General features: G+C 40.9%; 3 protein-coding genes across 8 annotated transcripts; 1 reads left to right on the forward strand and 2 right to left on the reverse strand.

Annotated features, from left to right (window-relative positions):
* The first annotated feature begins 45 nt into the window (after window positions 1-45).
* Window positions 46-2,316, forward strand: gjz1 (gap junction protein zeta 1). Its single transcript, XM_003438595.5, has 2 exons — window positions 46-167; window positions 1,426-2,316. Exon 2 carries the CDS (start codon window positions 1,437-1,439, stop codon window positions 2,157-2,159), a length of 723 nt encoding a protein of 240 aa, XP_003438643.1. The 5' UTR covers window positions 46-167; window positions 1,426-1,436; the 3' UTR covers window positions 2,160-2,316.
* A 253-nt stretch (window positions 2,317-2,569) lies between these two features.
* On the reverse strand, window positions 2,570-12,618 carry LOC100692503 (circularly permutated Ras protein 1). 5 transcript variants are annotated; one of them, XM_019362733.1, is made up of 21 exons: window positions 12,493-12,617; window positions 12,196-12,287; window positions 10,986-11,207; window positions 10,049-10,276; window positions 9,846-9,968; window positions 9,687-9,758; window positions 9,474-9,547; window positions 9,118-9,303; window positions 8,984-9,025; window positions 8,735-8,824; window positions 8,108-8,259; window positions 7,928-8,009; window positions 7,443-7,573; window positions 6,984-7,068; window positions 6,786-6,892; window positions 6,570-6,682; window positions 5,594-5,711; window positions 4,958-5,098; window positions 3,017-3,101; window positions 2,907-2,933; window positions 2,570-2,811 (listed from the first exon to the last, which is right to left on the reverse strand). In XM_019362733.1, exons 1-21 carry the CDS (start codon window positions 12,495-12,497, stop codon window positions 2,740-2,742), a joined length of 2,247 nt encoding a protein of 748 aa, XP_019218278.1. In that variant the 5' UTR covers window positions 12,498-12,617; the 3' UTR covers window positions 2,570-2,739. The 5 variants fall into 5 exon arrangements, 3 of the variants coding, with proteins under 3 accessions (XP_019218278.1, XP_003438642.2, XP_019218279.1); XM_003438594.4 differs by having other exon boundaries at window positions 12,196-12,291; XM_019362734.1 differs by lacking the exon at window positions 10,986-11,207.
* Window positions 12,619-16,292: 3,674 nt separating this feature from the next.
* LOC100694300 (protein kinase C and casein kinase substrate in neurons protein 2) lies at window positions 16,293-25,076 on the reverse strand. Of its 2 annotated transcripts, none has more exons than XM_013274072.3 (10): window positions 24,858-25,076; window positions 23,283-23,353; window positions 23,001-23,157; window positions 22,535-22,770; window positions 20,216-20,371; window positions 19,683-19,858; window positions 19,477-19,597; window positions 18,536-18,603; window positions 17,737-17,816; window positions 16,293-16,915 (listed from the first exon to the last, which is right to left on the reverse strand). In XM_013274072.3, the coding sequence occupies exons 2-10, from the start codon at window positions 23,337-23,339 to the stop codon at window positions 16,803-16,805; spliced, it is 1,164 nt and encodes a 387-aa protein (XP_013129526.1). In that variant the 5' UTR covers window positions 23,340-23,353; window positions 24,858-25,076; the 3' UTR covers window positions 16,293-16,802. The 2 variants fall into 2 exon arrangements, with proteins under 2 accessions (XP_013129526.1, XP_013129528.1); XM_013274074.3 differs by lacking the exon at window positions 24,858-25,076 and adding an exon at window positions 24,525-24,795.
* Between the last annotated feature and the right edge of the window lie 456 nt (window positions 25,077-25,532).

Below are 25,532 nucleotides of genomic sequence, written 5' to 3' on the forward strand. Positions count from 1 at the left end.
TGTTGAGGATGAAGATGTACAGGAAAAACTCAGTGAGACCGCGTCAGCAGATCGTTTGGTGAGAAACTAACACATATATTGATGACCGTGATGTTTCTTGGACCCATAAAAGACTGAACGCAAAGCCACAGTGATTGTGTTCCATTAGTGGGCTGTGACCCTGCAAGGTAAGATCTCCTGTCTGCTTTACTTGACTCCTATTATATGCTCAGACACAAACAGAGCTGTATGCATTTGCTGTGACATTTGTAAATGTATAAAATGAGTGTTTTTTAAAAAAAAACGTTTGATGCACTGTAATGCATCTGTGTCCACTTGTAGCAGTTTGTTGGTTTTTCCTGTGTTTGCACATTTGAAGATGGAAAACTTGGTTATTGACTTTGGAGATGAGATCTACAAGATCTACAACTTAACTACCATAATTTAGCACAAGAGCGATCTGATCTCTCATTATGACCTAATTATTAATTAGATTAATGGCAGTAGGGTTTATATGTTTCACCAGCTTCCTCTTTCTGAACTTTCTCAAATTAAACCACGATAAAACCGACATTATCATTTTCGGTAAGGAAGACTCTGTTAGTCTTATAAGAAACGACTTGGGCCCACTATCAGCTAATGTACATCCCCATGTAAAAAATCTTGGTTTCATTTTTGATTCTGCCCTCAAGCTGGACAAGCAAAAAATATCGTTTTTTCTAACTCAGGAGCATTTCTAAACTCAAAAATATCCTGTCATCTAAAGATCTGGAAACTGTTATCCATGCCTTCGTATCATCACGTCTTGACTACTGTAACTCTATTTAGGCATCTGTCACTCAAGCCTGTCCTGCCTGCAACTTGTTCAAAATGCAGCCGCAAGGCTCCTGACGGGTACCAGAAAGAGAGAGAGAGAGTATTACTCCGTTACTCGCATCTTTACATTGGCTACCAGTTAAAAATTGAATTGATTTTAAGGTTTTATTATTTGTTTTTAAAGCTCTCCACGGTTTGGCTCCAGGTTACGTTTCAGATCTTCTTAGCCTGCACCTACCCACTCGAACTCTGCGCTCCTCCAGTCAGATGCTTTATTAGTTCCACGCTCCCAGTTCAAATCTAGAGGTGACAGGGCTTTCTCCATTGCCACCCCCCCATCCAAACATCATTGGATGATGTTTGCACGTGTATATGTATAAATGTATTTTATGTTCTCGTATGCGTGCTTGTGTGTGAAGGTGCACATTTTTGTATATGTATGTGCATATTTGCATGTACACACATATTTTAACAGACATATATGGATGTCTATGATGTTTTCATCTTATCTATTTTAATTCTTTTTATTTGATTATATTATCCCTTTGTTCAGCACTTTGGCTGACACTTGGTGTCTTTTAAATGTGCTATATAAATAAAGATGACTTGACCTGACTTTTATATTACCAGGAAAAGTGACAATGGCAGCAATAGTAACGGGCCTCATCCCAATCCTGAGGACGGCGGTGGATGCCACCGCCACCTACAAGTGCCGCTCCCTGTGGTTCGGCCTGCTGTGCATCCGACTTGTGGTCCTCTTCTTTGCCGAGCTGCCATTCAGCAAACTGGATACTGACTTCACCTGCAACAGCAGCACTCCCGATGTCTGCACAAAAGCCTGTTTTAATGAACGATTCGACAAGCCCATGATGGTGGCTTGGAACTTCATGTTTGTCGTGGTTGTCATCTCTGTCCTGCTCATGGAGCTGTTCACGTCCCACCTCCGCACAATGGCGCAGAAGAGGAGCTTCAGGATGAAGGCGGATGAGAAGCCGGAGGCTCAGGGGACAGAGGAAGCTCAGGGGACAGAGGAAGCTCAGACGGTGGCGACGACGGAAGGCAGGGGCAAGATGATCATAGATCTCCACAAAGACAGGGGCACCGTAGGCTTCTACCTGCTCAGCATAGCTCTGCGGATTCTGGTTGAAGCCTGCTTTTTATTTTTGCTGCTTTATTGGAACCTGCACGCGCTCCGTGATGAACACACGTGTACAAGAGAAGGCTGCAAATATGTTTGCATTTTGAGGGCCGCCCCGGAGAAGCGCATGTCTATTTATGCTTTAGCTTCTATCTCAGGCATGATCATTGCTTGCTCAGTTTTGTTTTGCATTTACTCCATTGTCCACTACCTCTGCAACGCTTAAATATCAGACTCCATGTGCAAATTCTGTGGGTATGAAATGTGCATGCTTACATAGCCTGTTAATTTTGTGTCTTCTATCTCTATAAACAGAGCTATATGGTTATAATTAGGAATATTATACATATATTGTACTACTGAAATAAAAATCTCAAAAACTGCTTTGTTGCATCATTATGTTAACTTTTGTTTTTTAAAAAAAATATGTGCTATGAGATATATTTTGCTGACATAAAGGACCTGGGTGTTGGCTTCATGGTGGTGTTTCTGAATCAGGTTTTTACTTGGCGCTTTGGTCAGTGCACAAACTCAGGCGCAGCGACGCTGTCAAACACAAAAGCAGTTCTAACTGTAAAACTGCATCAGCAGTTTTCTCGTGTAACATTAAAAAAAAAAAAAATCAAGCATGAGAAATGAGGTGTGAGATATACTGTAATGCATTATTTACAATGTGAAATATTTGAGGGATATCCATCCAGCCAAATAATCAAAGTCTAAGTGCAGCATTTGGCCTCGTCATTCAGACTCGAGTTGCTTTCCAACGAGGTAAAAGGTGAAGGAGGACAGTTGGCTGGGCCTTGTGTTTATTCTGAGATAGATTTCTTGTTTCTCTGCTTCATGGTGTAGAACAGCGCTGCAGCAGCGTCTGTGAGAGACTGGCGGGAAGAGAAGAAAGGAGGATTTATAGAAAAAGGAATTTGGGCAGCATAGTAAGTATTCTAATAAGAAGCAGTATAAGAGAATGAATTACCTCTGAGTCTGAGCTGACAGTGTTTTTCTGGAGAGGGGAAAGGAATTAAGTGTAAAAGAAATCTAATGTGATGCATTGAATCTAATAATAAAAACACAGTAAAAGCTCACCTGTGTGAAGTTGGTGTATATCGGCTCCATGGTTTTAACCCATTGGTTGTATGTTTGTTCTGCCTCTGCACTGTGGTTATGCTTTCTGAAAACAGCCAAACATTATGCATAAATCATTATCTATTAATCACAACACATTATCTTGACGTTACCAAGATAAGGAATATAAAACATACAGTTCTGTGCAAAAGTCTTGACCCGCTCTTCATTTCTTTATAGTGGTCTTGAGCAATAGGTTCTGGATTTCTTGATGTCTTTGGAAATTGGTTGCTTTTCTTTCTTTCATTTATTTATTTATTTATTTTTAGAAATGATCTGACACAGGACCTGAGAGATGCATCTGCCCCTTCAGTTGATCCATCTGCTGTTCACTGAAGCCTCATCAGAAATGGCCTCAGTGGAAAGGTGGCTGTGAAGAAGCCATTCTTAAGGAAGAGAAACAGGAGAAAAAGGCTGATGTGTGCCAAATTACACAAGAACTTCACTGAACAGGTTTTATGGAGTGATAAGCCCATAAATTTTACATTTTTAGTTTGAATTCTCAAAACATATGGATGCGGTCAGGCGAGAAGAACAGCAGTGACTGTCGAACGCCATCTGTAAAACACGATGGCGGCTCTGTCAAAGTTTGGGGCTGCATTTCAGGCAGTGGTGTTGGAGATTTTGTCAAAATTGCTGGAAATATGAATGCAAAATATACCAGCCAGATTTTGTTTCACCATGCATTACCATCTGGAAAGCATCTGATTGGCAGTGGCTTTATTTTTCAGTATGACAATGATCCCAAGCACAGAGTGGAACACCATCAGTCATGAATTGGCCTCCCCAGAGCCCAACATGAACATCATTGAACCATCAGCTTAACAGAGAACAGAACAAAAGACAGCCAACATCCAAAGAAGAACTTCGAATGTTCTTCAAGAACCCTGGAGAACTATTGCTAAGGACTGCTTAAATAAATGACAAGATAGCTCGACTACGAGACTTCAGGCTGTGTTTAAGAATAAAGGTTTTCACACCAAATATCGACCTTTGTTGTGGAAACTTTAACAATAACCTGCAACACACACAGTGAGCGTTTTGAAGTGATTTAATTAACACATTGCAATGTGGAGAAAACGTTCAGATCAAACACCAAACAGTTTTCTGAGGAAGGACACCACCCTGAACTATTTTACACCTTCCCAAACACTCTCAAAACAAAGAACATTCGATAGCATATCACATATCCATACAGTCCAGCTCATCCTTGACCCCCTCCCTCACAGAGAGAATTATGACCTTGTTTTCTGCTTTGCCGTCACCTAAGGATTTACACCCCTGATAAGCAGAAGGAGCCTCGCTATCTGTTTAACGTCTCCCATTACGTTGTCCCCACTGTGTCAGTGTGTGTGATAGACCATAAGGCCCATTTGTAGTGCACATGCATACAACTAAGTGAGAAAGTGATATCACTATTACCAATGTGATATGATGAAATATGTGATTAATACATGAGAAAAGAAATCTGCCATCACACCTTCAACCTTGTTAAAATTCTACAAACTGTTTTTGCTTGATAAACTATATTTCCATCAAATAAAGCATTAGTGGTGACTCAAGACTTTTGCACAGCACTGTAAATAAAGTCAACATGAGAACTTTTAATAAAATTTAAAAAAAAAGAAGAAGTGAAAAACCAAGCTGCAGGGTAACCTTTGAATCAGAAAGTCTGGGATAATAATGGTCTTAAAAGCATAGGAAGCGTCTGAGCTTCTGCTTCTCAACGCAGTCATATTTCTCATCTAAATACCACATAATGCCAAATGTGCTTAAACTCTTTTTTTCACCTTCTTATTTTCATACTTGTGTGTCATCTTGTCTGTCGATTCAGCCTTCATTAAATGTCAGAATTCAGCATAAAATGATGGCCTTCAGTCAGAGGTCCCTGCTGTTACTCACATCGCTCTCTCAATAAGCTGCTTCTGCATGTCTCCTTCCCTCCTGGCGTCGAGCAAGCGACCTCTGACAGCCAGAGTGGCGCTGGCCTGTGACGAGTTGAGCTGAATGATGGCCAGACACAGTGAGGACAGCACCGCTGAGCTGAGGGGGAGGGGGGGGGCACAATGTGTTCACAAGAGTGCTTCTCAACATTTACTGCATCAGCATTGCCATTATGTTAATGTGGAAAAACACACAGGCCTCGCTCTGGATCTGCTCAGACGATGAATTGCATGACCTTCACTGAGTATGTGAAGACTGGGCTGAGCGCTTCATTTACTGTGTAACTAAATGTTAGAATGGATGAGGCATTATTTCTGCACGAAAGCTCCGGTATCTCAGCAACAGTCGGTCTCCTTGGATTTTCGAAACCTGCTTTGCCTAAAGGTTCACTGAAATTGTCATAAAATAATACATCTAATCACTTGTTGTCCTGAGGGGCAGAACGCCTCGCTGATTAAAGATGTCAGAAGATAATGGCTTGTTTAAGCCATCCATAGACATGCAAATATCTCTGTGTAGTAAAGTTGCAAGCGGAGGAGAATTCAAAACTAAAAAGTAAATAAAGCATTGTAATTAAAGATTTGGCATTATCACCTGTCATCAGTAACTTCCCGGTCTGCAGTTATCACTCTGAGCATGGTTCGCCCATTCCTCTGCCTGTACTTGATCTGCAGCTGGATGGATACACGGCTACCAGGGGATGGTGGTGGCACTAAAAAACAAAAAACAAAACGAGCTGCATGAATGTTTTAGCTCAAGAGGTATGAGTAAAATCTGCAATTACCCCTGTGTGTGAATCTGCGCCACACTGTCCCCTGACTCTCTCTCCCTGCCCTCCCGGCTGAAACTATCTGTGGTGGGTAAATGAGTTAAATGTTGCTCTGGCCTGCATGAAGAGTCCCTGGTCAGTTTGGATCAAATGAACCATTTTTCACCCATCTGATGTACATATCTCAGAATTCAGGCTAAATCCCTTAAGTCAAGTGTTCAGTGATCCCGAGTTGAATTTGGCCTGCGAGTGAATCTGTTATGTTGAATAAATTCAGAGGGTAATTTACCAACACTAGATGGAAGAGCCTTTTACCAATGTGTTTTGCCACAGGGCTTTCGTCTCTATAAAATACAGCTGGACACACTAAAGAAAATGGACAGCCATGGTGGGACCAGAGTAGAAGTCAGGGAACCATGACTTAATTTATTGAAATCCTTTTTTTTTTCTTTGCTGTATTTTTTTTTCCTGTTTCTTAGTTGTTATTGTCTTGTTTTTCCAAGTCCCACTTATCAGTGTAACATGTCTGGGTCCACTTTGTTATGTTTGCTTTGTTAGTTTATTTTCAGATGCCTTGACGCTGGCTGCCTCTCACTTTGCAGTGTTGCAATGATCTCAAACTGAAATTTCTGTTTTTCATGGTTGGCAACAACAGAAATCACCACATGTGGCACTTTCCTCAAAGACCTGGCAACACGCGGCAGCTGCAATATTATTGAGAAATTCAGCACAACTGCAGCTGAAACTGAGAAAATAAACGAGCCAGTGGCATCAGTCTATAGGAGTGTCTATTTTCCTCACCTTCTGAGACCTTTTCATTTGCTCTAAACTGGAAGGTGATGTCTGTATCTGGGTCCACATTCCCCACCTCTCTGATCCCTTTGTGTCCCGCCTCCTTCTCTCCCTTCATGCACCTTTACCGAAGGAGAACATGAGTCAGTGCTTAGGGTCATTTAAATCTCTAGAGACCAATTCAGTGAGCTCATTTTAAGTAATTATGTGCAGTGCAGCTCTCACATTGATTTTGGCAGCAGTATAATTACAGTACAGTGTGTGGCAATGGTCCGGTTTTGAATGATCTGCTCAAACTCTGGATGCAGCCTGCTGGGACTGGCTATTACCACCTAGACTCAAGGGGAAAGCACAGATTGACACCATGAGATTGTGCATGATTTGATGAGTCATATGCTTCGCCATGGTTACAGTGCGCCTTACCTTTCCTCTAGTACGATCAGCAAGTTTCCCCAGCTCATCCAGTCTGCAATCTGTTCCCTCTATGGACAGCACAGACACTGTGACGCTAATAAAAGAAGAAATCTGAGGATCATCACAGTGCATCGAGACCTTTCATTGGGTAATATGAGTACTAGTGCTTTTAATAGAGACTTAAATATATAACTAACTGCCTCAACAAGTTCATTCACTGTCTCTTTTTACGTTAGCGTAGAGCAGCGGTGTCAAACATAAGGCTCGGGGAGCCAGAACAGGCTGGCCAAAGACTCCACTCTGGCCCACTGAGTACTTTTCACTGTATTCAAGTTTTAAATGAGTGTGAAAATTGTGAGAAAATTTCCTGTTTTTACATGATCTACTATTTAAATTCACGTTTTTTTCAAACGTAAGATGAACTAGACATCCCTGACGTGGAGAATTAAGTTGGAGATATGTGCTCACCCGTTATCAGCAGCAAACTCTCCCAGCTCCTGGTAGAAGATGGTGGATGAGACGGGAGTAAGAGCATCAGTATCTTCCACTTCTAGATTTCCTAACTCTGTGTTGGCTTTCCCATCTGTACAGATAATCACCTTCAAGATCAACAGGGAAAACGAATCAGGAATGCACTGTTTAGAAAGCTGAACTGTAATTGATTACCACAAGGAGGTCTTAAAACATTTTCATGCAGTAAATATTTATATAGCCCAGCTAACTATATGGTTCATTCCACTTTTGGTGGGTAAAAAAAAGCAGTTTGAGTCTAGCTGGAGAGATTTGTTGCATATTTTCCACCTTGCTTTCACTCTTTGTTTCCTGCCTGCTTTTATCCTGCTCACTTACCCAAATTCTCACCAGTGTTGTGACATAAGTTTCAAGCAGGTAACATGTAAAATACACATGACATGTAAACTGGATAAAAAATTTGACTTGTTGGCTAAACTTACCTTTGAGCCTGGTTGTCTGGAGGCAATTGCAATTGCAAGCAGAGCAGCTGGGCCCAGAGCTGTGGCTCCACTTGCAGACAGTCTTTCAAACAAATCAGCAATTGGAAGATCAATACATATAATGCAATAATCTAATTAAAACAAAAAATCTAATTTTAAAAAAAGAAATTTTTTCCATACCCCATAACTTGTCTTTCTAAATAGTCCTTTGTCTGTGAAAGTGGAGGTGGACTAGGAAAACTGGCTGCAATCTCTTTCAAATAGAGGCTTTCAATCAACTCAGCCCCACTCAGGCAACGGGATTTGAAATTCTCATATCCATGCATTGTCACCTGAAGATGCAAACACCGAAAGATGAAAAAAAAAAGTAACAGAAATAACTTTGTACCATATAATAAAGAAAACAGCGAGGAGAATCAAATAAAATCCACCGTAAACAACAGCATTTAATGATTTTAGACGAGGCAAATTCCAGTGAAGCAGTTGTTTTGCACAATGAAGTGAAAACTTATAATAATTTTACAGCTTCCACCTCACCTCACTCCTCCTATCAGAGAGAAGAACAAGGTACAGAAGGTTACCTGCCTGGTGAGAGAGACCGTTAGCCTCCTCACAGCAGGTAGTCTGCAGTAAATAGTATTATGGTCATCGTTTGCCACAACAGCTAGCCTAGTTTGTGCTTGTTCTTCTTCCTCCTAACACAATATGTAAGGTCGGCGTGACTCTGCTCAGGAGCAGGCAGTGGAGATGCAAACAGAGTGCAAAGATATGAATAGAAAAAGACACACTCCACAATCACGCATGTACCTCATGGTTGAACGAGATGAGCCCCACTCTTGTGCCAGGTTGTTGTTCGCTTAATCTCTCAACGCACTGTGACACAGCTTCCTGGACAAACTGGTTAGAATACAACAATCTTTGATTTGTAGCATCTCTACACAAAATTGTCAAAAAAAATATCACACAAAAATCCTCAGCCACAGATTTCAACTGGCAAATATCCCAAGTCCCTCAAGGTAACTTCAAAATAAGGAGAAAAAATAAAAGACAACTCACCTGGAGACGGGATTTATTCACAGTATGCTCTCCCTCTGACACCTAAAAACAGTAGAGACGCCACAGGTTGTATTCATGAACACCTGCTGTCACAAACAGCCTCGTGATGCCAAGTGTCTGTAGTGTTGTTGTACCTCAGAGGTGATTTTCATGGAGCCTGATACATCAATGCAGAAGAGCAGCAGAGGATCCGTATCGCACAAAGGCTTTTCATCGGGATTGAGTAAAAAGAGTTCGTCCTGGTAACCATTTAGAGGACTCTGCAGTAAACTGGGTGTGTTGGAAAAACTGGAGGATTTACAGAAGTAACACTCATCAACCTGAAATGCAGCAAAAGGAGAGAACACAAACTCAGGATCATGTAAACCAGTCAAGTTGTCCATGTTTCCTTATGATGTGATCAACAATGTGCACGCTTCTTTCAGGTCATCCATTTCTGAGATCAGCGCCTCTGAAATGTGAATTAATAGTTATAATACGATGCAATTACCGTATTGTCATAGCAAGTGTCCACCACAGAGCCACATTGGGAGCAGAGGCTGTGTACTCCTTGTATGGGGTCAACTGGAAAAGAACAAAAAGGTCATTGTCACCATGAAGTATGAACTGAAATCAAACAAGATCTTTTCAAAAAACAGAATCACAGCCAATCAGATTTATTATTATTGGTATGATGTTAATGTGGTGATAAAGGTTTACTTACCTTTTTCCTCTGAGAGTAATTTTCCTAAACTTACAAGAACAACGTTAGGATTTCCTGGCAGATCTGCTGTTTCTGGGTTTGGAATAACATAAGCATTAAAAATATGCATTTCATACTACATCAGTTTTGTGATAGCTCAGCAGTGACTGATGTAATCACCTTTAGAACTAGGCAATAGAGGAGTTTTCGGAGAGGTTGAAGGAGGTGAGTGGGACAAAGGTAACGGCATTATGTACTCGGGGACTAAATTCATGAAGTCAGGTCTTGGAGGGATGGCTGGGGCTGAGATGAGAGGAGAAGGATGAGGATGAGGATGTCCAATCAAATTAAACTGTGTTAATAAGAGAAAGAGAATGTTGTACCTTGTGATGACACAATGCCAGAATCAGCCGGCAGGTTCACCTCCCCACCAGTGCCTTCTGGTACACTGTAAGAGTAGTTCGGGTCCCGGGGTTGTGCATTTAAATCCGGCTCAGTTTTTGGGACATCATAGGCAAGTTCTTGATTGATGATACTTGATTGAGGGCAAATGAGCGGCTGGTCGTAAGAACATGACTCTGATCTGGTTTTCAGGGGAGGTGGAAGAAGAGCTGGGTAAAACAAGCAGAAACAGAGTGTTGATCATAAATCTACTAAACTGCAGATTGTGTTAATGAGGCAGAGTTAGAACCCAAACCCAAGACTCAAAGGCTGACATGAATGAGCAAAAGATGAAGGTTTATTACAACAAAGCCCAAACCAAGGAAACAGAAATTCAACTTGGGAACTTAGCAACACGAGAAACACACAGGAAAGAGAACACAGACAATAACACGCTAGCTGGAAGGAGACATGCTTATTTAAACACAAGGAGGGTAATCAGGGGAATGGGAAACAGGAGGGTGATGGCACACAGCTGGACATAATCAGGGAACAGAGAGGAAGTAAAACTAAACGCAAGACACAAAGGATGAAAAAAACAACTACAAAATAAAACAGGAAATGTAGAAAGTCCTGACCTTACAAGGAGTTTGAACCCAGAAGCTTCTTGCTGTGAGATCGAGTAATAACCACTGCATCACAGTGCGACCCTGTTGTGTGTGTATATGTGTGTGTGTTTGTTTTTTTAAACAACCACAACGGCAATGACCACAAAAAGAATTCTTAATAATGGCTGCATTGGTCTAAGTAACTGAAAAAATAGCATCCAACCTTTCTGTGTGGTTTCTGTGTGCTTTCTGTGTGGTTGGATGCTAAATGTAGTCTGAGCAGTTTAAATAATACATTCAAATGACAATATCAGTGCTACATTCACTGTACCTGTCTTTTTAGGTGGTGTTGGCTGCTCAGGTTTTACACTATTCAAAGAAGCTGCTGCCAGTATAGTATTTTCATAGAAAACAGAGTTCTCCAAGACTCTCTTCCCATCCTTGCTATTTTCCGACTCTGTCTCAGGGTGCTTTCTTGGTGGGATAGGTGGAGGAGGAGGAGGTGGAGGAGGAGGAGACTGGGGACGAAGGCGATGATTAGGAGGAAGAAGAGCTAAAAAAAAAACCCCAATGAAAACACAAATTAATAGAATAGAATAAAAAGAAAAATCTGTGCTCAGACAAAACAACTTGTGCAGTGTTGACCTTTGTGCTGTGACTCAGGTGGCTTTTACTGAGTAAAGTACGTAAAAGTAAGGTCTACTCTAAGACACACAGGACAGGATGTGTGCAACTGCCTGAATAATGGGACAACCAAACAGTCGTCCAGAAAGCTCAGAGGAAAGAAAAATCCACCTACAGATACTTTTACGTACTTATGCATCATCAGCATTTGATATTTAAAGCAAATATCTAAAGTCTGCAAATTTACATATTCTGTTTTTATTTATATGAAAGAAACTATATTGTGATTTTTTTTTTTGCTTTGCTTTTTTTTGCTTTGTTTGTTTGTTTAATTTAAGACTAAAAGAAAATTAAATTAATTAGAGGTAAAATTTGAAGGGGTAGGGCCAAATAAGTGTATACTTCTGCCCACTCCTTTTCAAACAAAAGAATGGAATGATATTATGTAATGATGGTGAATGTACATGTTTGAAATAAAAATGAACTGAACTGAACTGAAAGTTGTTACTTTGTGCTTATATGTTCTTTAATCTGTTTTCATACTTTTATACTAGCTAACAACTTCAGACATTTCCTTTGGCAGAGACGGTAGAGTAAACGGGTTACAAATGTAGCTGAAAGCATCAACTTTGTGTCTATTAGAAGGATTTCATCAAGCTGGTACATCAGCAGTGTCTATTTAAACCTGCAACTGCAGAATCTGATGTTTCCTGTTCTTGTTACGCATAGCTGAAATACTTTCTTTTGTCAAAGTTGACCAACTGTAAAGTGTCTGTGTCTATTTAGCAGCCAGTGAGACAGAAGCAAAAACAAGTTGACACAGGAATGTAACATCTGAATTTTTAAAATTTAATATGACTTTCATAGCTTAAATTTTCTTTGTGGTAATGCATGGCAGTGTTTGACTGAGTTCATACCTGAGCGTTTAATGATGTTTGGATAACGTCTCTCCTTCTGACTCAATGATGGTGGCACATAAACAAACCCACAAGCAAATTCCATCGTGACTCTACCTGCCAGTGACAGAAATGACGTGATTAAACAGGACAATGAGTGACACTCGGTGACATTTAAATCAGGACGCAATCCCACCCAAAGTGGTTAAATAACTGTTAGCACAGATGTCGCTGAGGTGCAACTACTGTAAAAAAAAGTAAAACAAAATTAGATGACATGAACGGCTTCTTTAAACACAAGTAAGTAGAAGTACTTACAACATAGAAAGGTCTTTGAATGCAATCCGTACAGTACAGCGAAAAATATACTTTCAACTCCGTCCGGTCTCAGAAATGTTTCAGTTGCTGTTCTGCGTCGTGTCTTTCATTGAGTTATGTCTCAGACATCTCATCCAACAGGTTTCTTTCCTCCAGAGACTTCACTCGTAGTTTGCTGTGAGGGTGGTTACCCAACTGTGGTTAAAAATATCCTGAGTGTAGATAAAATGGATGAATGTGCTGAGAAACAGGAACATTTGTGTCTTATTTCCTTTTAAACCACCAGTTTTAAACTTATTTTCTACTTCATCTACTGGTTATTCCAGCCATATCCATCCATCTATCCATCCATCCATCCATCCATCCATCCATCCATCCATCCATCCATCCATCCATCCATCTAATTCATGGTCACAGAGGGATGGCTGGAGCCTATTCAAACTGTCATAGGTGGACGGACGAACACCCATTTTCAGTTCTGTCCTTGTACCTGATCATTTTTAGAGGAGGGATTTTGTTTGTTAAGCCAGGTAACACTGACCTATTAATCTTTCAAACATAAAAAAGGTGGCCAATTCCATAACTAAAACATAACAAACATACATAACAAAAAAAAATTACAAAAAAAGAAATTTACAAAACAATTGTAAATTGTATCTTTAGGCACTTTGTTACTAGCAGCCTGTTGTAAAACAGATGATTTGTTTCCAAAATCATGGCCAATAGCCAAACCATTTGGCTATTGGCCAGAAACCTGGAATATATCAGCATGTTGTGCAGTGTGCTCTTAAAAAATTAAATAAACTAGTGGCAGATCTACAAAATGACCTACAGCAGATGAACAGTATCTTGTCGTGTCATCGTGTCCTAAGAAACAGGAAAAAATCCAGCAAAGACCTGACACAAGATCCGACAGAAGCATCTGAGTCTTCAGTTGATCCATCTACTGTTCACTGAAGCCTCATCAGAAATGGTCTCAGTGGAAGGGTGGCTGTGAAGAAGCCATTCTTATGGAAGGAAACCGTGAGAAAAGGCTGAAATATACCAAATTACAGAAGAATTGCACTGAAAATCAGTGGCAACTCATCTCATGAAGTGACAATCCAATATTTACATTTTTGGTTTAGACTGTCAGATTGTACAGAGGCGGTCAGGCGAGAGGTACAACAGTGAGTGTCTGTAAAACACAGTAGAGGCTCAGTTATGGTTTAGGATTGCATTTCAGCCATTGGTGTTGGAGATTTTGTCAAGACTGACAGAATTATGAACACAGAAAAGTACTGTCAGATTTTTATTCACCATGCAGTACCATCTGGTAAGTGTCTGAGTGGCAACAGCTTCATTTTCCAGCTTGACAATGACAAAAGCTTTCACTGGATTTGGAAAAAGAAATAGTAATGATAACAATATTTGTATAGCACTTTTTACAGCAACAAACAGTTACAAAGTGCTTCACAGTTTGAATAAAACCACACATTCAAAACAATAATACATATTCCAGCACACAGACACACAGTCAATCAAATGGTTAACTAAAAAGTGGCCATTTAAAACAAATCACTGATTCAGCTGACCTTAAGGCTGTTCTAGAGTTTAGGTATTAGAACCTCAAAAGCATAATCACCCCTGGTTTTAAAATAACAGTGTGGAACAGTTAAGAGACCCTGATCAGATTATCTGACAGGCTAATAGACTTGTAGTCAAGACCGCCTAAACCAAGACCAAGACAATACCAGGACCAGAGGGTATCGAGACCAAGACAAGACCAAGACCAAGACAGACCGAGTCAAGACCAAGACAAAGTCGAGACGAGACAAAGACGGAGACCGAGACCGAGACAAAAAAGTCTTCAAACTGCAGCCAGATGCTGCTTCGTTTACGGGTGTCAGGCATATTTATGTGTTTTTGCGATGCACTCGCACAGCCCTCCTCACCACTGTCTACTGTCTCACTCACTTACTGAGAGGACAGACGCACGCTCCACTTGACTGTCGCATCTCTCACCCTCTCTGTTTTTCACATAATGATATTATCCTATATCCTCGCATGTGATTGGCCACAATATGGAGGGATTGGAGCATAGCTGAGCCACTGTGTGAGAGCTGAGCAGCGAAAGGAAATTAAGTGAGGAGCCGGCTCTCGCTCAACGGGAGTCGACTCTTCTGATTTACTACAAAGCACTCTCTAAGCACGGCTCTTAGAGCTGATGCTTTTGAGCATGACACATTATCGAACGTTACGTTGTGTGTCGTGGATACTGTTGACTCCAAATCTCCCGACCACTATGTCGCTCTGAGATGGCAAGACCGAGACAGCAAGACCAAGACAAGACCGAGGGATCCGAGACCAAGACAAGACCAAGACCACGTAAAAGTGGTCTCGAGACATCCAACTCTACAGGCTAACTGTCCTGGTCCCAACTGGCCTGGAGGTTTTTTTTTTGTTTTTTTTTGTCTTTCTCAGTCTATTTCTATAAACTCAGTTGGAGGGATGGACTTGATTTTCTGTCTGACCCACCCTTTGGATGGTACTGGGATTCCCGGGGTTCACACCTTCAGTCAATTCACATAATCAGGCATTGTATTATTTAAGGACTGGCTGGTTATTAGTAATTTGATCAACTTTTTTGCCCTTTCATTATTTCTTTTTGTAGTTTTTTAACTGAAGCTGGATTATTCAAAAAGACCTCTCTGGTCCTGATTCATCACACCTACCTGTTTCTCCCTGACTGGTATTCTTGGTTTGGAAAAGGTTTCCACTAAAATGTTCTCCATCTCCTCCTGGATTCTTCTGGCTGTAAACCTTCCCCTGTAGTCACCAACCTGTGAAAGTAAGAATTAAATTCCATTCCACCCAAATTAAAATTGCAGTTGAACTCCTGTCTCGTTCCCATTGAGCTACACTTATCTGAGTTAATTATTTCTATTCCCACATTACCAGTATATAAAATCTGTAAACCACTGCCAGCATAGAGTCCTGCATTTGAGTCTGCATTTTTCTTAATTATGATATGACTGCTAATAGGTCTCAGAAGCTCTGCTATATATGTACAAGCCTGTAAAAACACACAATGGAAGACTATCTAGTTATGGATCGGCCTCCCCAGTGTCGTTTTGTCAAACTGTTTAAATCATGAATGCAGAAAAGTACAGCCAGGTTTTATTTCACCATGCAATACCATCTGGCAATGATCCCAAACCCACTGCCAGTGCAATAAAACAGACTCTACCTGTGCACTCAAAGTACTTTACACAACATGCCTCATTCACCCAAGCACTTTTTTCTATGCTTTTTCCTACTTAAGTGCTTTCTATCCAACATTCACACTCCAATGGATGCATCAGAGAGCAACTTGGGGTTAGCATCTTGCCCAAGAATATTTGGCATGCAGAGTAGTCAGCGATTGAACAGCCAGCCTTCACGATTAGTAGATGACCTGTCCTACCTAGCTACAGCCACCCTAGTGAAAGCATATCTGAGTAGAAAACAGACAGCAGAATCTCCCTAGAACTAACCCCTCAACAAGATCGAAGCAGTGTGGGATCATCTTGACAGCGAATGGAACAAAAGAAAACACATCCAAAGGAGAGCCTTGAGAAATCTTCCAGAAGACTACTTAACACAAAGGTTTTCCTGACAGAGTTTAGGCAGTGTTATTATTATTGTTTTTTTCCAAGATAATTAGAGGTATAGGCTTGGTTTTTGCCATATATACTGTATTTTCTGTATTTCAAAATCTGCACAGAAATCATCAGTCGAATAGCAACAACAAGCAACAAAAAGTAGGCGGCAACAAAATGGAACAGAGGTAAAGATTACTTTTATTTTGATAATTCCTCCTGCAATCAAGCAATTTTCTGCGCTTAATATTCAAATAGGCATTAACATTGCATGCACACAACATTGTAAACTTGCACTTGTGTAAACCCCAACAATCACTATCAGCTTCATCTGTATTACAGTGATCTAATGACTGAGGCATGATGGCAGTAAATAAATATCTTCTCTTATTTTTTGTGTTTTCTCTTAACATGCAAACACACTCACACATATGCACATTCAGCAGAAACAGTACATTCTATTCTCTCATAAGTTAATTCATATTGAAGATGTACTTTAACCAAGTCGGTTTCAAAATTAAGGCCTTAAAACATTTTAAAAAATGGCTGGGAACAGATACTATCAGACACGAGCTCAACATCAGTGTGACAACATCTTAGACGATAAATAAGTGGTATTTACGAAGAATTTAAAAACCAAGTCTTTGTAAGAAAAAGGTTCAGGGCATAATATGTTGGACAGTGTTAATATCATTCTGCAACTTCAGCATAATTAGCTGGGTAAAAACCCTCTTTCCCGCCGCTCAGCACTCCTCGGCACCAGCCTTGGTCGTCCTCTTCCTCTACCTTCAGGAATACCTCACCTGGCATCAAACAGAACAAAACTCAGTTCAGTTATGGACATACAGCATGGTGAAATTAATGGTAATTAAGGCAAAAATTCAACTGTTGTTGTAAAGACATATTTCAAAAGGAGATTGGAGTCATATATATAAAAGAATATTAGAGTTTGGACATCTTGCTATTACACGGCACTAAAATAGACAAGTGTGGAAGTGTGCAGGGAATAAAAACATATCTGTTTAGGTTTCATGTTGGCTTAATTGACAGTAACAGTTGTTTTTTGCTCCATGTGTCATCCTGCGGTTCAGATATGGGTTTCCTGGCAACCTTGCAAATGTTGTCTTGTGTTTTTCTGCGGTTAAGATTTCGGCACCCTAGGGCAGTGGTTCCTAACCTTTTTCTGGTAAGCCACATGCACACAGTCTACTAATTTCATGATCCACATTGCACGCTTTTTTGGTGTATCATTCAAGTGATAATAAAAAAAAGATCCAAGTTGAATTTAGTGAAATAATGATCAGCATAACAGCATTAACAAGCTCTTGTTTGTTTACATTTTTATGCACAAATCATATTCATTCAGCTTAATTTTACTCCATACTTTTCCCGTGGTCATTTACAAGTTATTAAAATAAAACTACAGCAGCATAAACCATAAAATATCACATTAGTAATTCCACGCAGTGTTTACCAGCCTGTCTATCATCATTTTAGAAGGACTGATTACAATTCTGTCCTCCCACGCGTATTTATGTTGATGTGGCGGTTGTAATTTGGCATAAACATCTTGTCTTTACACCGAGAATAAAATGGAGTTGTTGCGTCACACTGTATGTGTCACCTGCTTTAAAGGACAGCTCATCACCCTCCTCTCCCACGTAGTCGTACAAAGCTCGCACCTTCACACCCCCAATCATCACACTAGGAGGAGAGGAAAAGTAAAAACGATGAATATGAATCAGGTGGAAAAATGTATTGTCAACCTCTGGATCATTATTATTCATTCATTAGTCAGACATGTGAAAAAGAAAGTTTTCACAGGACTGCATAGAGTGAATAACTAACTATACCCTATGATGCAGCAGCTTGTAGAACTACCTTTAGCGGTAATAACTTAAAGTAATCATTTTCTGTGTGACTCTCACATTATTGCAGAGGAATTTTGACTAAATCTTTTTTACAACCTTGCTTCATCTCATTGAGGTTTGAGAGCATTTAGCTGGTCCCCTGAACCACGTTCGCCACGGTGCACCACGGGGCGACCGTGGTTCAGGGGGTTGGGAAGCTCATCTTGTAACCGGAAGGTTGCTGGTTCGATCCCCCAGCTCTGTCTGTCTTTGTCATTGAGTCCTTGGGCAAGACACTTCACCTACCGCCTACTGGTGATGGCTAGAGGGGCTGATGGCGCGATATGGCAGCCTCGCTTCTGTTGGTCTGCCCCAGGGCAGCTGTGGCTACAACTGTAGCTTGCCTCCACCAGTGTGAGAGTGAATGAATAGCAGAATTGTAAAGCGCTTCGAGGGTCTCGAAAAGCGCTATATAAATGCAATCCATTATTATTATTTATATCCAGCTCCTGTAAAGATCTGCCACTGCCACAGCACTGTATAAAAGTGCACACACCACTTGGGGTAACTTACGGTCGGCTTTCCTTTCCTTTTTGGTCCCTCTTCTTTCGCTTGAGCTTTTTTACTGGTGGGACCCATTCCTGATGTAACACGAAAAAGAAGATATAGGTTAACATGTAGCTCCTTGACAAAAACTATAAAAAAGAGCTGCAAAAACACAATTTATGACTCTGAATTCAAAACACCTTGGATACTATTATTTATGATGATTAAAATCTGCTGCAATCACTCTGCTTAAAAAAATGCAGACACAGTGTGACAGCAAACGCAGGTCTTTAAATAGACATTTGAGGCCAGCTCCCAAGCCACACACAGTTGCATTTTAAAATTCTCAAATTTACAGTAGTAATTAACATGTTTACCACCTAGTATACAAATTGTTTTTATCAGCTAATTTTCCCTTTAATTGTTGAGATGATGTTTTTAAAAGAAGGCTTAAAGTTGTGCATTATTAGCGGTGAAAGTTAGTGGTAACTAGGACGCTAACTGTCTGCTAGGCTTCATCTCACTGAACTGGACTGCTCTGCTATTTTCGTGGGGTTTTCACTTTAATTTAATTATCTGACAAATAGTATTGCTCTGGCATCTACAACAGGTTTGCCCTCAAGTTTTGGTGAGTAAAGTTATTTTATTTGTATTTTAGCGCTAACATACCGTGTCTGTGATTCAGCTAAACTAGGTAGCATTAGCTGATAGCTTAGTACTCTTGCTATTAAGCTAAATATAAGGCCTTTCTAATATAAAAAACTGCAACAGCCAAAACGTTTCATAAGTGGATATTTATTGTGGATACATCACATTTTTAGGTATGTCTATAAGAAAAACACTTAAGGTTATGAATCTTGTTTATATGTATATGTATACAAAATATCTACACAAACTCAATAGACTCAATTAGTATACAGTGTTTAAGTCGCACATAGAATAATACAGCTGTTTACATGTCTGTGTACCTCAATCTTTGGCCAGTCGGTGGGCATGCCTGGACCGTGATTGTTCTTCCACCATTTGAGATCATCTTGCTCATCGATGGCCATTAAAGTTTGGTGGAGCTCACTGTAAACTGCCTTGACACTGGCACAAAGATGAAGAGACAGTCAACGATACCTCTTGTGCTAACAAGTAATTTGTACACATAAGCATTCAAGTGGTCGCTCACCTCTCATTGTTGGTGACATCCAAGTGTCTATGGATGGACAGGAAGACTTGCTTGAGAAAGCTGATCCTCTTCCTCTCCTCCTCCTGCGACTGTTCAAAAATGGCTTCCATCTCCTCCATATAGCGAGGTGTGTAGGTCGACACGTCCTCCAGGATTTTCTCATATTTATCTCTAGCCTGCAGGCAGAAACAGTTCCATGATGTAAAGTTGAGTACCCTCCCCAGGAAGAACCTCCGCTGTGTGGCTTTAACAGAGAATCTAATACGTATAAATCATCTGATGCTCTCTGCTGTTCCCATGCTGTGCTCCATAAACACTGAGCAGAGTAACAATAACACATCTCCATAGAAGGGAAATGCTTGGAACAAAAACTGAAGGCTGGGGCTCGTGTTTAGAATTTTTCAACTGAGTAAATATCAGCAGATATGAGTCGTGAATAGGAAATGGTGGAAATTAGAAGTGTTGTCAATGCGTCCCAAATTAAACATGCATGACTGAGTGAAATGTTGCAGTGATTAAACATCTCTCCTTACCATTTCCTTCTCCTCCGTGGCCTTCTCTCTGGCCTCAGTCATCTTCTGCTTTTTCTCTTGGCTCATTTCAGAGTTTTCGTTTGCTTGCTTTTCTTTCTCCAGAGCTGCTTGCTCCCTCTGACAGGCCTTGTGGTATGCAACTCGAACCTTCTCCAGCTGTTGAATATATATTTGCATGTAAATATTATTTATTTGATGGAAAACAGATTTAGTAAATACACAGTTTTTAGCCAGATTCTTTCTTTCTTCTTCAGTTTTTGCTGAGAGTTAGATAAAAAGGTTGATGCCACTTACATCTATCATTTAAGTACAAAGCTTTTGCCAGGATTAGTTTGTCTTTGTACTGGAACTAAACTGGGCTTAACTACTGTTGATCTGCTAAAAAGTAAATAATAAGGTCTATCCACTATAGCTAGTTAGTTGCATTATATTATTTTTATATACAGGAAAGTCAGATAAGTCAATACTCAGGTTTCACCAGGAAATAGTCTGTGTCCAAAAGGTTTTGGAGACTCTTTGTTGTTGTATACCTGTCTGCCTTATATGACAGAGCTGCTGTGAAATTTGAATTCTCTGCTGTGAAATTCAAGGGTCAGAATTTGAATAACATAAAACATAAATAACATAAAAGCATGGATCCATCTCTTATCAACAGTTCAAGCTGCAGGTGGTGTAATGATGAGGGGGGATATTTTCTCATGTCTTTTTGTTCCTCTTATGCCATTTGAGCGATGTTCAAACACCGCAGCCTACCTGAATAATGTTAGTGACTATGTTCATCTCTTTATAACCACAACATTGTCATCTGGTTTCATGAACATAAGAATGTGTTCACTGTACTCAGATGGCCTCCACAGGCACCCAATCTCAATCCAATAGAGCACCTTTGTGATGTGATTGAATGGGCATCATGGATGTGTAGCCCAAAAATCTGCAGCCACTGCCTTGATGCTATCATGTCAATGTGGACCAAAATCTCTGAGGAATGTGAGTCAGTGAGTACATATTAACATTCTGCTACAACAAAGCTACAGCTACAGATTTGTTGATGAGCTGATGATAAGATTGATCTATTTCATGTCTTTTTAATTTCATCACAGGAGCTATCATTGCTTCATCACTTGAATCCTTAGCTAGTATCACCGGAAAGCTGTAAAAATCTTGTCATTAAAAACTAAATTGCAGATATCGGATCGGTTTTTAAAAGGGGGGTGGGGGGTAGCAACAAGAGAGTTGAGTGATGACAGAGACAAAGGGCTCAGGTTGAATACAAACCCAGGACTCTGTAATTGACTTGCAGCACACCTGCTCAGCCTAAGAAGCTGACCTAGCACACACTTGTTGTTTAGACTGGTCAGAACGACATCATAGATATCCTGATAGATAGCTCTGATTAGTCATGTAATTATGACTAGTCAAAGTGGTATGTTGCTATTTATAATGTTAATTTCAATCAGACTTACTAAATAAATATTAAAACGATATGTCATAGTGTTTATTCAAATGGTTATTAACATAATAACCAATCATAGCAGAGCAACCCTCTAGCTGAGCCGATCTACGACCAGCCCTCTCATTTCTTTAAATAAAACATATAGCTACCACCAGCAGCTAGTCAGCAGCTTTGGTCTAACATCTGACATGGAGTTCCTTATAAAAACACATCATCAACAAATGTGGTATTATGTGTTCCATTTATTTCTTATCAGGGGGGAGGGCCATGGAGCCTATCCTCGCTATTACTGGGTAGCCTGGACAGGTTTCCAGTCCATCACATGGAGCTGAGAGCTAGACAACCATTTATGCTTAAATGTATGGTTACAGCCAATTTAGGATCACTAATAAACCTGTCTTTGGACTTTCGGAGGAACCCAAAGTACCTGCAGAGAACCCGTGCAAGCACAGCGAGAACATACAAGATGCAGCCGGCTGCCAGATTTGGACCTAAACCTCTTGCTGTAATATTTTCCCAGCAAACATAGTCCCTTGGGGCCTGTGTGGGACAAGTGTGGGTTTGCTGGACAGGGCGTACACTGGCATGTTTGCTGGGTTACTACCTTGAAATGAAGTCAAATCTCTGTTTTTCTTTTTGTCTGCTAAGTGAAGCTAACAGGCTGCTAGGAAAAAGAAACATTTCAGGTCTTCTTGGGCAGTCTTCATCTGCATGTGTCTGATATATCTTATGTTTATCTCTTAGTTATATCTTTCATTTGCTGAATAAGAAAATGATATTGCCAAACGCTAGGAGGACCTTCAGCCTGTTTGGTATTGCTAGTCCATCATTATAAGTTCACAGTGGTGGATGTATGTGTGCTGCACCTTCATAAGCTTCTTGGACCAGGGTTTCTGTGCACGTGAAAAACTTGTGTTGGTGTCGTAGCTCTCCCTGAACCCGCAGAAGATTTTCTTTGGAAAGGTCTCCTTTTGCCAGGTCTTCACCCGGACTCCCTCCTCTGAAGTTAGCGACTGGGAAATGGAAGAATGGAGCGCGGACAAACGCTCAGTGGAGGTGAAGAAACACTGCCATGCTCTCATGAGGGAGCCATAAAGTGGCCCTGGGGAAGCAGGAAAAAAATAGAGGGCATGAGGAATGAAACAACACAGGGTGCAGTGGTGAGTCATGGTACTAATAAAGAAATAATGACCTTAATTTTTACACTGAAATTTCAGGCAAGCACAGATGCGCTCATAAAATGAAAATCAGTACTAATTTTAACTTTGTGAGAACAGTGATGGTGAGAAAAGACCTGGGAGTGTCTTTTTTCAAGCCAACATAGTTACTTACGAGAATCCACTATGGACTTCCACTTGCTGCTCCACTGGCTGAGCTGCTGGGCGTACTGTTTTTCTACCTTTGCTCTCTCCATGAAGCAGGCCACTATGTCGTTGCATGCCTGGAAGGACCGTTCAGTTCGATGCACTGTGCGTACATAATTCCCTGGCTGGTAGGAAAGCAGGAAAGATGTTGATTATATGTGAAAATAACAATTTCTGCAAGTAGACACACCTACTCTTTTAGCTTAACAACGCTGGTTGTCTAAGATTTGACCATAAATATAATCCTCACCATCCAGAAACTCTGTTTCCTGGCATCCTCGGCAGGCTCTTTGGGAAGGGTTGCCATTATTGGGAGCACGTCTGTCTCATAAAGCAAAAGATTTGTTATAGAAGATAGTTGCTAGACTGGTTTGGATACATAGCAGGCAGAGAAAGAGAGTTTTTATTGGCAGGCAGATGACATTGATTATCATTGCAACAGGTTGGACGTCTGCACTGTGTGATGTGTACAGTTTCCTAGTAAACAAAACCGCTCCCCCTGTAGGCAAGTACATCTGACAGAAACAAAAACAAAAACTGGCAAAGCTTTGTGGTTGTGAGTGTGTTTTGCTTATGTCATTGTCATCACAACTTGCACAGTTTTGTGTAATTTGCACTGTACAATGCCCAGATAACCCATACTCGGAGTCTTCCTGCACTATTAAGGGGAGTGCCGTTCCAGTGGCAGACTGGAATTCACAGGGGTGGGGATCTGCCAGCAGGAATAGAACAGCTGCTCTAACATTCTTCCTGTTGCCTTCCCAAAATAAACAGCGCAGAAAGGTCATCTTTCCCATTTGCTCTGACTAATACAGGCCCTGTTAGTACCAACAGTCTCCCACTCTGACTCTTGTTGCCATTCAGTTCAGAGATCATGTCTGCAAGAGTGCAGGGGCAGATTTCTGATCTGGCAACAAAAAGTGTGATTTTAATGAAATAAAGTGTGCACATAGCAGCCATATTTGCACCGCATGTTATGTATGACCCATTGGGCAGACAGAAGAAGAGAAACTGAACAGAAGAAGGCAGATGTATCCACAAATTTGTCGAGGACGGCCACAATCTGGCTTCTGTCTGTCTGGGTAGCGCGTTGACACATGGCTGGCTGAGTAATATAAAAGTGACTAACCACACCTCATCACAAGACTCAGCATGACTGAGAGTCAGACTCATAGCTTCTTTTCTGTAGATAGCTGGTATCCGTACTTGTATTATCTTGTTTAGACTTAATTTTTCTCACTTTCTATGAGCTCCTACAAGGTTAAAAAAAAGAGTCCCCCCAGGCGCAACCTAGACTTGCTTTATCTTGACTCTACTGTTCATGCAGAGGAAAGGAAGAGAAGCAACAAGCGAACAAATGTGAACAAGTTTTAAATAGTTTGTCAGACATATGCATTCAAGTATTTTAACTCTTAAAAACTCCATTCGCGAAGCCAAGAAAGCATTAAAAGTGACAGCAGAGCACTCATGCCAGGGAGCAACCAGCACTTACATTTCTCTCTGAATCACCAGTGATTACTCAAGTGACCACTTGTTACTGTAGTTCAAGGGCTGCTGAGGAGTTCTCTCCATGACTATCTCCCCCTCTCCCAGTGTGCCTCTCCTCCTCTAACACATGCTCCTCTCCCTCTCTCACTGACCCAATTTTCCCTTGGCATTTAAAGTTACACACACACGTTGTTGATCGCAAAGTGGGTGTGAAACACCGAGACAGTTCAAGCCAGTAGGAAGAGAAAAAGAAGTTAAACAAATCAGAACATTTGCATGGTAGCTGATTCTATGCTAAACAGCTTCAGGGCAAACAAATGAGGAGGACGAAACTTACCTTTCTCGCTCTCCTACCCGTAAGCTGTGCTTCTAGTTTGCAGTCATGCTACGACAAACTATTCTTCCTCTTTCTCTTCTGATCCTTTACTTTAACCCCATCCTTTTTTGGCTTGTTTAGCTCTTCTCCCCCTCTGTGACTATCCCCGTCTCACTTTCTTTCCACTCTGTTATTAGAAAAACAGCTGGAAGAAACCCCCCTCCTTCTTTCTGCCCTGCCTGGCCCTCCCTCTGTCTCTCTCAATATGGTGCTAATGAGATGCTGAACCCTCATTTTGACTGTTCACTGGTCACAGAATCATGTCAGTGTGGCACACAGTCATGTGAGCTTATTAGTGAGAGTGTGACAGCAGGAGGGGGGCGAGGCAGAGGGGGGCTCCCGTGAACTGCCACATTAGCCCTATGCTCCACTGTGACCTGCCATTCTCTCTGGTTGGGCCTAGAAAGAGAGTACAGCATGCAGCATGTTCACCTACTCACTGTTTATTCTGCCCTGTACTCTGCTGGATGCGAGCCAGGAGTGAAAGGAGAGCACCAGTGTCATCCGGACTTACACTCTATTTACTGCTGTCTCTAGCTGGTCTCATTGATTTGCCGAGGCTTGCTGGAAACAGTGGAAACTGTTGTGAACACAACATTGGCATGTTACATTTTCAAACACAGCTAAGTTTTGGCA

The sequence above is a fragment of the Oreochromis niloticus genome, linkage group LG8 (assembly GCF_001858045.2).
Source record: "Oreochromis niloticus isolate F11D_XX linkage group LG8, O_niloticus_UMD_NMBU, whole genome shotgun sequence".
NCBI lineage: Eukaryota > Metazoa > Chordata > Actinopteri > Cichliformes > Cichlidae > Oreochromis > Oreochromis niloticus.

What these genes read in the sequence shown, in the direction of transcription:
- LOC100692503 (XM_019362733.1), bottom strand. An exon ending in AACACCACCTAAAAAGACAG is followed by an intron (nt 10,277 to 10,985) that starts GTACAGTGAATG and finishes TGTTTTACCCAG; the next exon opens with CTCTTCTTCCACCTCCCCTG. An exon ending in GAGTTTGCTGCTGATAACGG is followed by an intron (nt 7,069 to 7,442) that starts GTGAGCACATAT and finishes TTCTTTTATTAG; the next exon opens with CGTCACAGTGTCTGTGCTGT.
- gjz1 (XM_003438595.5), top strand. Translation starts at nt 1,437, where the DNA reads ATGGCAGCAATAGTAACGGGCCTCATCCCAATCCTGAGGACGGCGGTG.
- LOC100694300 (XM_013274072.3), bottom strand. Translation starts at nt 23,339, where the DNA reads ATGGCAACCCTTCCCAAAGAGCCTGCCGAGGATGCCAGGAAACAGAGT. An exon ending in AAAGGAAAGGAAAGCCGACC is followed by an intron (nt 17,817 to 18,535) that starts GTAAGTTACCCC and finishes CTCTCCTCCTAG; the next exon opens with TGTGATGATTGGGGGTGTGA. An exon ending in TGAGCTGTCCTTTAAAGCAG is followed by an intron (nt 16,916 to 17,736) that starts GTGACACATACA and finishes GTTTGATGCCAG; the next exon opens with GTGAGGTATTCCTGAAGGTA.